This window comes from Myxocyprinus asiaticus, chromosome 35 (assembly GCF_019703515.2).
Source record: "Myxocyprinus asiaticus isolate MX2 ecotype Aquarium Trade chromosome 35, UBuf_Myxa_2, whole genome shotgun sequence".
Lineage (NCBI taxonomy): Eukaryota > Metazoa > Chordata > Actinopteri > Cypriniformes > Catostomidae > Myxocyprinus > Myxocyprinus asiaticus.
Window position 1 is genome coordinate 13,790,935 of NC_059378.1, and position 12,064 is coordinate 13,802,998.

Here is a 12,064-nt window from a genome sequence, read left to right on the forward strand (position 1 = left end):
TGAACTATTTATCTGGAGCAGTATACGTTATATTGGGAGTACCTATTGGTAAGCTAGTGACAAATAAGATATCATTATTTTGTTGCAGGGCTGGAGCCAGCACGTCCCAATCTCCTCTTGGGGTTGTTGATTTGCCAGAAGGACAAGAAGCGTCCTGGAGCCCCTCTGGAGAATGAGGAAAAACGTCCTAAAACTCTAAGGGATGATGAAACAGGCCTTCCAAAACCATCCATTGTTAGTAAATTTGAAATAAAACAGGACAAAGGTCTTCGATCTAGTCTTGATGCCATAAGCACTACTCCCCCAGGCACCCCACCACCCCTCAATGCCTCTGAGTCTTCAAGTTCTGTTGCAACTTCTGTGTTTTCCATCCTCTCTAATGTTAAAGCACCTGACATCACCACTAGCACAGGCAATAATTCTCCATCATCCAATGTCACAGCAGCACCTGCGGTCTCTTCCACACCACTTCAGACTATCCTGAAAACACTTTTTGGTAAGAAGAAACAAGATTCTGATGTCTCGTTGTCACCTTCAGATCAAAATGCTGTAGAGGTCTCTGTGCCTTCTGTGTCTCTGCTAGACCCAATTGTACAGCAGTTTGCAATAAGCAAGGGTAAAGAGGTTGAAGTACAGGATGATAGACCATATGATCCTGAGGAAGAATATGACCCAACTGTTGGCTATGGTACAGAAAAAACCCCTGATACAACAAAAGTATCTGCAGCAATTAAGCCAGCAGAGGTCTCCTCTAGTGTGGTGGATGACATTGCTTATGACCCTGAGGATGACTCTATTTTTGATGATGTTAGGGTTGATCCAGGTGCTAAGAAATTAACTGAGCAGCAGAAAGTGCTTGAAGACAACAAACAAACTGAGGAACCGAAACGGCAGTTAGAGGGTCATAAGGAACCAATTAATCAACAAATACCAGAGACTTTGATTTCTCAGCCTGTTACATCTCTGCTGGCTAACAGTCAGTTGTTGCAGCTTGGTAAAAAGGTTGAGGAATTAGTAGCAAAGAGCTCAGCTGCTCAAATTATTAACCAGAGAAGAGACCCAAGGCAGAGTAGGGATCCTAGACAGGCAGCTGCAAACAGAAGACAGACGTCTGATTCTATAGAGAAAGAGGAGCAATCTCCTGTTACTATAGACACATCTCTACAGCAAGCTGCAGTGATAGAGACACCGTCATCAGAAGCCTGCACAACCACAGACACACAAACAACACAGCTGGACATTACTGTTGATACGTCAGTAGAGCAACCTCCTACAACCACAGACATGCCTCTTTCACAAGTCACTGCCATTTTGGATTCTCAACAAGTGCAGCCTGACATCCTGCAACCAGAATCATCCAAGCCTGCGGAAGAGAGCAAAAGTGAAGTGGTGCCTTTCCTTAATACAGAGAGCACTATTACAGAGAGCACAGAGGTTTCTATTCCATTATTAGGGGACAAGATCGACCCAGAGTTAGTTGAAAGCTATATGGAAAACGAACCAGAGGAACCCAAAATTGAAGATGATCCCATTGAATCTGAGAGTAAAAGTTTTGAGGAGGTTTGGCCTAATTCTGCAAGTATTTTAAAAGCTGATCAAGGTTCATCCAGTGGACAGCCTATTAAGTCCACTGCAACCACATATTACAACATTTCAACAATCAGTACCTCATCATCTGCTTCTATACACTCAGGGATGCCACAAAATGTCATCCATGACAACTCATCTTACATGGATTCTCACAGTTCCCATATACAACACATAACAACAACAAACCCACCAAACATTCCACCTCCAATGTCTTTTCCTCCCCCTATTGGCCCTCCACCCATTCTTGGTCCACCTCCATTGCAAGGCCCACCACCAATGACTGTTCCACCACCCATGCATCTCCCTCCTCCAATGTCAGGGCCACCGCCAATGCCAATTCCCCCAATGCAAGGTCCACCTCCACCCCTCATAGAAAATGATCCCTCTAAGTATCCACCAACCGGATCATATCCGCCTTACCAGAATCAGTGGGGGAGCGGTTCTCAATATGATGCTCCAAGAGGTCCACCCCCTCCTAATTTTGCACCAAGAGGACCACCTTCATTCCAACCAATGGGTCAGAGATGTCCTCCTCCTCAGATATTTGATAATTCTATGAATTCAGTGCCCCCTCAGCATATCAGACCAAGAGGCCCACTACCAGGGCCTCCACCACATGGGCCACCCCCTCCCAACTTTGATGGACAAAGATTTAATGGACCTCCACCTCCTTTTAACTTCTCTGGACCTAGGGGCCCACCTCTGCCATTCCCAGGCCCCCCTCCAAATCACTTTGATAATAGAGCCCACCCACCATCCCACTTCCCAGGACCAAGAGGACCACTTCCCCCTCATAACATTGGGGACCATGGACAGCCATCTAATATTTCAAGAGGACCTGGTGATAAATATGATGATGCTGGAAGCTCATATCATCAGGGAATGGATAAACCCCAAATACCCTCACAAGGGCCTCCTTTTAGGGGACCATCACCAAACCACTTTGATGGAAGAAGAGGACCCCCTGGTCCTACAGGTGATATGTCAGGACAGCGATTTCCACCTGCAATCCAGTTTCGTGGTTCACCTCAACACAGAGGGTCATTTGAGGAACCACGGGGGAGTTCATCTCAAGACTTCGAAAGGCACTGTGGACCATCAGTGCAGCAGTTCGGTGGGCCAAGGGGTCCTCCACCAGGACATTTTGATAAGGAAGCTGTCGGCCAGCCAGCACGATATAGCTATAATGATGATAACCCAAGTGATGTTAGACCTGTTCGTGGGCCTCTGCTTCCAACACCTCCTGATGGTCCCATCCCAGTACAGGGTCGTGTAGGTGGACACAGTCCAGACACCCACCGTGATGACCACTGGAGGCGGCACTCCCCTGAAATGAGGCGGCGAAGCTGCTCCACTAGAGATGGTTCAGAGCCTCACAACCGTCCAAGTAGGTTTGATGGTGGGTCTCGTGACAGAGATGGCCCTTCACGATTGTCTGAAGAGAGGCAGCGTGATTTGTCTGAAGATAGGAGGAGGGAGAGAGATCGAGAAGGTGCTCATGGTGGAAGATCATGGGGCTGGAACAGGGAACATGAATGGGACAGAGGCAGAGAAAGGGATCGTGAAAGAGACCGGAGCAGAGAAAGAGAGAGGGAGCGGGGTCGCAGCCGGGAAAGGGAAAAGGAGCATAGCAGAGAGAGGGATCGCAGTAGGGGCAGAGAATCTGAGCGATACAGAGATGGAGATGGAGACAAAAGGAGAGACCGGGATGGAGATGGAGACAAGAGGAGGGACCGGGATGGAGATGCAGATAAGAGGAGAGACCGGGATGGAGATGGGGACAAGAGGAGGGACCGGGATGGAGATGGGGACAAGAGGAGGGACCGGGATGGAGATGGAGACAAGAGGAGGGACCGGGATGGAGATGGAGACAAGAGGAGGGACCGGGATGGAGATGCAGACAAGAAGAGAGACCGGGATGGAGAAGGAGACAAGAGGAGAGACCGGGATCGAGATAGAGACCGAGGCAGGGAGAGAGAGCAGGACAGAAAAGACCATGATCGAGATCGAGCCAAGAACAGAGACCGAGAAAGAGATCGTGACCGAGATCGTGACAGCAGGGACAGGAGAAGAGAACGCTCAAGGAGTCGTGAACGAGAACGTGGAAAAGACCGTGACAGAAGAGATCGGGATAAAGATAGAGGAAAGGAGAAAGACAGAGACAGACGGGACAGGAGCAGGAGCAAAGAAAAAAATAATTACAAAAGAGAAAGATCTGACAACTGGAGGGCAAAGTCTACAGAGTCTGAAACTGCATCATGAAGTTCATTCATCTTGGAAGGACATTTTTCTGAATGTTTTTTTTCTTCTAAATTTGTGTGGATTTGAAAGTTGCGCTTGAACCTCCCTTTTTGTACCTTTTTTTTTTGTTTTGTTTTTTTTTTTTTGAATATTTTATCCTTTTTACATTTAAAGTCATTGATGCTGATAACATCTATAGGTGTACTCCTAGTGATAATTTTGTCAGCACAAAATACTCTCTCCACGTACTGCTGTTTTATATAAAGAAAAAAAACCTATGAAAAGAAAGTAACAGAAAAAAAAAACAATACATGTAAATATGTATGTATTTGTGTATATACCGGTACGTTTTAACGACTTTTGTTTTTTTCAAAATAGAGAAATTGAAAGCCATATAGCTTTAAAATTATAAGGAAAAGAAAGTTGTCCTCAGTAGAAGGTCTTTGTATCGTTAAAGCTCAAATAAATCCTCTCTGTGATTATAATGAATATCTTTGTGCAATATTTTCTCTGCTGTCTTGGATATTCTGAATAAAATATTTTCATACAAAGTCTAGTTTCATACAGGGTCTATAATAGTTTAGAACATTTTATATATGACCAATAAGACTTAAAATATTAAGTAGGATAAACTGTGTGGTTTAAAAGAAACATACTGTTTAAATGGTCCCAGAACGCTTTGTAAAGTTCAAGACTACTAGATTTTGATAAAGATTGATGTTTAAAAAATAAAGGGTTACAACAGATAAAAACATGTTGGCCAAGAGTGTGCTGGCCTTAATTACATTTACGTTTATGCATTTGGCAGACGCTTTTATCTAAAGTGACTAAGTGCATTCAAGATATACATTTTATCAGTTTGTTTCATTTTTTGTACATAAGCAGTGTTATATGTTAAAAGGTATCACCCATGTGTCATTTAATTACATTTCAGTGTCACTTAAAAGTGGTATTATCATTTTCAGTTCCTCTAGACCGAATTAGACTATTTTTTCAGTGATATCTGTCAGTATAAGGGCAATTTATGTGTGGTATTTTTAAAATTGTTCTTACAAAATTCTATGCACTTTAAAATGACAATCATTTTCACCAAAAAGACCAGATAAATTCTGGTATGTGCTCCAAAAAGCACATAAAGGCAGCGTAAACATAATTCATGTGACTCTAGTGGTTAAATCTATATCTTCAGAAGTGATATGATAGATGTGGGTGAATAACAGATCAATATTAGTCCTTTTTTTTTTTTTACTATCAATCTCCACTTTTACTTTCACATTCTTCTTTTCTTTTTGCCGATTTTCATTCTTCGTGCATATCGCCACCTACTCGGCATGGAGGAGAATTTATAGTAAAAAAAGAAAAAGACTTAAATATTGATCTTTTTCTCACCCACACCTGTCATATCACTTCTGAAGATGTAGATATAACCACTGGAGTCTTATAGATTACGTTTATGCTGACTTTATGTGTTTTTTAAAGCTTCAAAGATTTGGTTACCATTCACCTGCATTTTGAGGACCTACAGAGCTGAGATATTCTTCTAAAAATAGTCTTTTGTGTTCAGAAAAAGAAAATCATACACATCTGGGATGGCATGAGGGTGAGTAAATAATGAGAGAAGTTGATTTTTTTGTGAACTATCCCTTTAAGAGGGATATTCCTTTATGAGGTATGATTCTGATTGTGAAGAGTGATCAACTGCTTTGGACAACGCTATACTGGATCTGAATGGGAACCCTCGTTCTGCTGAAACTCTCGCGAGACCTAGCATTTTAGGTTTAGGCTCGTTCGAGATTAGCAAAATCTGCGCAGCACGGATCACCGCGAGGTGTATGCCGGTTAGAAATGTGTCCGAGTACTAGGTTTGTTCGAGATGCCAAACGCCTCGCCTTGAAAGTAGACCGCTGCAGTCAGATGAGTGAAATAAGAGCCGTGATGTCCGACAGTTCTCACTTCTCATAGTGGATCAGACACCTTCGAGAACGAAGGCAGATATCGCGGGATTCACGTACATACACTGTTGCTGATAAAGTGGATATAATTTAAATTCTGTTGCTTTATATTAAAAATAAATATGACGGAAAAGACACACAATGTAAGTGTTATTTAATTTCTACCATAGACGTGTATTTTCATCCATTTTTTATGTAATAAAAATATTTCAGAAATATAACAATCGCATATCCCTTAAAGAGATCGCACTGTCAGAGTGTTGGGAATATAATAAAAAAAATAGAACAAAGCATCACGGGGTTTTAAGCCAATCAGCATTAAACTGTGTCGTCAGCATGTCTTTTCCCATCGTGCCTTGATTTAGCGCAGTCGGGGAAGACTAGCTGCGCACGACTGCGTCACCTGGCACAGCCGCCTCGCCGTCACGAGCGTTTTTTGGTATACGTCAGCATGACATCAGAGCATGTCGGACCACGCTCGGACCGCAGTGATCACCGGTAATCGGTGCTGCGCAGATTTTGCTAATCTCGAATGAGCCTGTAATTTATTTATTCGCTTTAAAGTAGCGAGGAACGGAGCTAAATTTGAACAAGTGTGAGTTAATGCCAATTCATCAAAGTCATTTAACAGAGGCTTACAACATTCCTATTAAAATCCACGGTTAAATACTTGGGCATACATATATCCAAAGATTCAACTGAAAGTGAAAATATGAATGTGTGGAAATTAGTAGATGAATACCAAATTAAATTTAACTCATGGTTATTAAGAGATATTAGCTTATTGGGTAGAATATTTTTAATTAAAATGGAAAGCATTTCAGTGTGTATCTATCCTGCAGATCAAAGACTATTCCAAATAGAGCTATTAAAAAGATCAATCAGGTTAATTTTGACTATGTCTGGAAAAGGAAAATTCACTACATAAAGAGAGCAGAGATTACCAAAGAATTCAAAGGTGGAGGCCTACAAGCCATCGATTTTGATTTTATAAATGGGACCCTGAAAATTAATTGGTTAAACAACAACTTCTGGTTCCATATCCCCAGATAAATATTCAAGAAATTGGGAGTTCTTACTTAGATGTGATTTCACTATTCAAAGTCTCCCGATTAAATTATCCCAGTTTCACCAGCAGGTCATGTTATATTGTAAACTCTTATACAATCATAATTTCACCCCACATAATACACCAATATGGAATAATAGATATATTACAGAAAAAAACAAATCGCTGTATAACAAGGACTGGATGGAGAAAGGCATTTGGTCAGTGACTCATTTAGTTGATAGTAGTGGCTGTATTATATCATATGAGAATTTCTGCCTTAAATATGATTTAACTGGCAATCAGAACACATTCAAATCCATAACTAAAGCCATCCCCAACTCTATTTTATGTTTAATTAAAGGACGTTTTACTAATTCTATTCCCATCACCCCGTGACTCCCACAACTTTTAATTGGAGGTTGTGACTTTAACCAAATTAAATTCTCAAACAAAACAGTTCGTAATATGTTTGATAACATCTCGTACCCTATAGTAGCTTACAGAAACTCGATTTCACAAATGTTCTCGAAAAAACAAAAAAACAAAAACATTCACATGCTACAAACTAAATATTTAAAATTCCCCATAACTCCCAAAGCCAAAGAAATCCATGTTAACATTTTAAACGGAGTATATCCATCCAGTGAATTCTTACGACAAAGATTTGGAATTGAAACCAGTAAACGTGTATTTTGTGACAGTACTGAAACTACTGATCGTTTATTTTTCCATTGTATGTATGCAGATGCTTTATGGCTTGATATACAGGACTGGCTTTACCCAAAGGTTCCTCACCTTGAAAACTTTTCTCAAAAGGACATTGTTTATGGACTTGTTATGAACAATGACAGAGATTACTTTCTGATTAATAACATCCTTATTCTGGGAAAATGTTATACACACAAGTCAAAGTACATGAAAGTGAAACCTAGGTTTTGTGTATTTCATAATGAGTTTCTTTCTTATACAAAAGCCCTTAAGGTGATGAAAAATAAAAATGCAATAATACTTTTTAGCATACTGAAGAATATGATTTACAAAAAAAGCCTTAGCCCCTTAAATATATATATATATATATTACAACAGGGTTGGGGAGTAACAAAATACATGTAACGGGATTACGTATTTAAAATACATATATAATATAAGTATCCACTACAGTTACAATTTAAATCATTGGTAATTAGAATACAGTTACATTCAAAAAGTATTTAGATTACTGAAGAGATTACTTTGCATTTTATTGTCATTTGTTTCATTTAATATTTAGTCCTTTCAGATGGAAAACATTTATACATATAAATGATGCGATCCAAAGTGCATTTGAACAGCGGTGAAACACTTTCTTATGATGTGTTACATTCATACGAGCAGACAGAGAAGTAAGTTTGAAGTAAGTTTGGAGCAGAAGAAATAGAAATAAACCTTGTGTAAATTGTCAGCTTTACGCTAAGCTAAAATGCTATTTCTAACCATTTTACATGCACATTACCAGGCACGATCATATTTTTTTATCAAGAAAATTCACGTTGGATCATAATTTCTTTTTCTGTAGTAGACCTTTGATATCAGGGCAAAAATCATATTCTTGATAATAATTTTGTTTTCCTGTAAAATTATCTAAAAATCCTTAAAACAAGATTAATTTGATTTATGCTGTTTTAGAAACAACACTGCATAAGATATTTAGGTTTTTCAGAGAATGTGTTTTTAACATGATACAGGGAGCCCTGCAACAGATGTCATGGACCCCACAGATACCCCCACTGAACATCGTGTCAGTCTGAGATTACATAAAGAGACAGAAGCAATTGAGACAGCCTAAATAGATAGAAGAACTGTGGCGAATTCTCCAAGAAGCTTGAAACATCCTGTCTGCTAACAACCAAGAAAAACTGTGTCCAGGTGTAACTAGGAGGATTGGTGCTGTTTTAAAGGCAAAGGTGGTCACACCGAATATTGATTTAGCTTTTTTATGTTTACTGGACTTTGTATGATGTTAACTGATAAATGAAAACTATTTATGGCATTATTTTTGAAGACATCCTCACTATGCAACATTTTTCACAAGTGCCTAAAACCTTTGCACAGTACTGTGTGTGTGTGTGTGTGTGTGTGTGTGTGTGTGTGTGTGTGTGTGTGTATATATATATATATATATATATATATATATATATATATATATATTATTATTATTATTATTTCTTGTGTTTTGATTTTACCTTTATGCACTTGATCCTACTGTTATAATGCAAAGATGTATTGTTGTTGCCATGTTGTTTGTACATGACAAATTGTTCAATATAAATAAAGTAGCGAGGAACGGCATGTTTTTTTTTTTTTTTTTTTTTTTTTTAATGTAGTGGAGTAAAAAGTAAGATACTATGCTTTTGAAGTAAAAGTTTCCTAAAATGAAAATACACTGATAAAGTACAGATAGCCTACTTGAAAAATGTGCTTAAAAAACGATTAAAAATCTTTCAAAAATAAACTAAAATGTTTAGGTGAAGAGACATAAAACTGGAGAGTCACCATTGAGTGCAACTGAAATCTGTTGCACAGATAAAAGCGATAATTCACCCAAAAATGAACATTCTGTCATCATTTACTCACATGTTCTTCAAACCCATATGTCTTTTTTCAACAGTGTTATAGATTTAGACTCTAATTATTTTAAGAACATCAGAGAAGTTAAACAAAGAACATCAGTATTGTTAAAATCATTTTATAGATTAAAGTCTGAATATTAATCAGTTTTTCAAAAGCAAACGTTTGTTTTTGTTTTTGTTGTTTTTTCAACTCATAGGACCTACTTTCCAGAGGCATGAAAAAGATAAATGAAAATTAATCTTACTTTTTGATTGTGATCAGTGTAGAATAAATACACCACCTTGCATTCGCATACGCTCACGCATAGCCCCTCCTTGCATTGACCCTCCTCTGACAACAATGTTATAGCAATTTCTCACCAGTTGAGGGCGCTAAAAGCTCAGGAAGGAAAATGGGACGCCACCCAACAAACATCAGGTGTAATGTCCATAATTTGGACTCACTCAATTATTGTTTTCTATAATTGCAAAAGACATGGATAAAAACAACGGGATTGAAACAGAAAGATAGGAGATGTTAAAAAAGGCATGCTAAAATTACAGACAAATTATGTTTTGTTCTTCTAATTCTTATCTTGTAAGCCCCCCCCCCCTCCCCACACACACACACATTGTAACTGGGCTTTTCTTTTGTCCTGTTAGCAAGTGGCTTGTGATATCTATCAATCCTGCTCTTTTGAAGGTCATTCAGAATGATACTCTCAATGTCATATCAGTACTGTTCAGGTGTCTTATCATTTGTCACAGCCAGACTGTGTAAAGAGCAGCAAAGGGCCCACAGAATCCAGAATAAAATATTCCTTTCACTGAACCTCTCCATCATTATGTTGAGCTGTATGCTTTGGTGGTTTGACTCACATAGTCACCCCCCCCCCCCCCCCCCCCCCCACACACACACAGACATGACCTTTATCTGTGTAACTGTAATGTGAATTTAACTAGAACCCAGCAAAATATATTAACCAAACTGTTGTATTTTTACATCGATTCAGCATTCCAGTTGGAATTCTACACTTGGAACTCTAATCATTATCGTGCTTAAAAAAAGTTAAATCAGTTAACAACAGCATCTATGTAACCTATCAAAGACCCAGCAAAAAACAAAAAACAAAACAAAAAAATCATAATGTAGAAGAAACTTGGACCAATTAGTGTAGCACTTCAGCAGGTGTCTCCCCCAGGAGAAAAAAAAATCAAATATCATGTGGCTTAAAAACAGCATATTATTAGTTACTTTAAAGACTGCACTTTTATTTCCAACATTGCATTATGTCTTAGCTTTTTCTGAAAGGTGAGAAAGTGAAAGAAAATAAATTGTTGCCAAATGGCTACACCGTAACATATAGGGATATTTTGGCCACTGAACAGGCCCCTGGCAGCATCCTCATTAGGAATCTGGAAAGCTTGGGCGCTTTAGTGATTCCTAAACCTCTCCGTGTTTGGCCCTTAAGCTGTGATAACACTTTCTTGACAGCAGCAATGAGAAGAGGTTTTAAAATGGGTTCTGGGATCCATAATGACGTTTCTGGCTTTAGTCCTGCTCCTCCTGCCCCTGTGTTCAGAATAAGGGTCAGTGAAGTTCAGCTGCCCACCTTCACCACCTGGGGACTGTCTGTCAAGAAGTGACTGAGTGGACAGGTGGACAGGTGGACTGAATTTTGAACTTAGGAATCATCTGAACAAGGTGACAAGAATGGAGGAAACTATGTTGTTGGATGTAGAGCTGTAATCAAAGAACAGAATCTTTAAAAATGTCCCCTTCCTATATTCCAAATGGGATAGGGTAGAGTTAGGCCCTATTGTGTTGTGCCCTCGGGTCACCATAGGATGTGCATTCTGCAATATCTGCAATAAAATAATAATCATGGTAAGTCTGAAATGACCAGGCACCACTATTACCCATGGACACTGCAGGGATGCTAACCAGGACAAGGAGAGGGACAGCGCACTGAAAGATTGATTATTCTCTTATACCTTTGTGGTTTGATTAAAGCGTCCATGATTTATCTGCAGCACTCACAACATCTTTACAGCATGTACAGTATCTCTCTCTCTCTCTCTCTCTCTCTCTCTGTGTGTGTGTGTGTGTGTGTGTGTGTGCAATCTAAAGGTATATTTAATCTCATGCATTTCTAGTCTAAAAATATGACAAACAAAAGTCTGCCAAGAGTTTTGCATAAATGGCTGTCCTTGCGATAAATATTCTCTCCTCTCCTGACATCTTGTATTAGAATTTTAATTATCCCCTGTTGTGTGTAATGCACATATTAGGTTATTTGATATTTGATGGATGTGTTTACTTCAAGCAGATGTGGCCTAGAGTGTAATCATTTAGCACAAATATTCCACATCAGTTGCTTAGGTTTTCCTTCATGTCATAATTTCTTGGAAGATGGATTTTAAGCAGCTATAGTTTGCATATTGCAGAAAGATGCATGTTAAATTGTTTAATTGCTTAATGGTGTTAAACTAGGTTGCATAATGTTTGTTATAAGCTCAAATAATGCAGCTCATTACGATCAAAGGTAACAGACGTAGGAAGACATATGTAACAATCTTTTTTACTCAAGTCCCAGCACATTTAATTACATTTTCTTACAATTAGAGGTATTCACTTTAAG

At 39.0% G+C, this 12,064-nt stretch overlaps 1 protein-coding gene across 8 annotated transcripts in view; it reads left to right on the forward strand.

The window, feature by feature from the left end:
- LOC127426266 (death-inducer obliterator 1-like) overlaps positions 1-4,320 on the forward strand; it is a 32,722-nt gene extending 28,402 nt beyond the window's left edge. For all 8 annotated transcript variants that reach the window (XM_051672942.1, XM_051672945.1, XM_051672947.1 and 5 more), the window contains one exon: positions 89-4,320. In XM_051672942.1, the coding sequence (XP_051528902.1) occupies positions 89-3,852 (3,764 nt within the window). In that variant the 3' untranslated portion in view covers positions 3,853-4,320. The remainder of the gene's footprint in view (positions 1-88) is intronic.
- Positions 4,321-12,064: the final 7,744 nt, after the last annotated feature.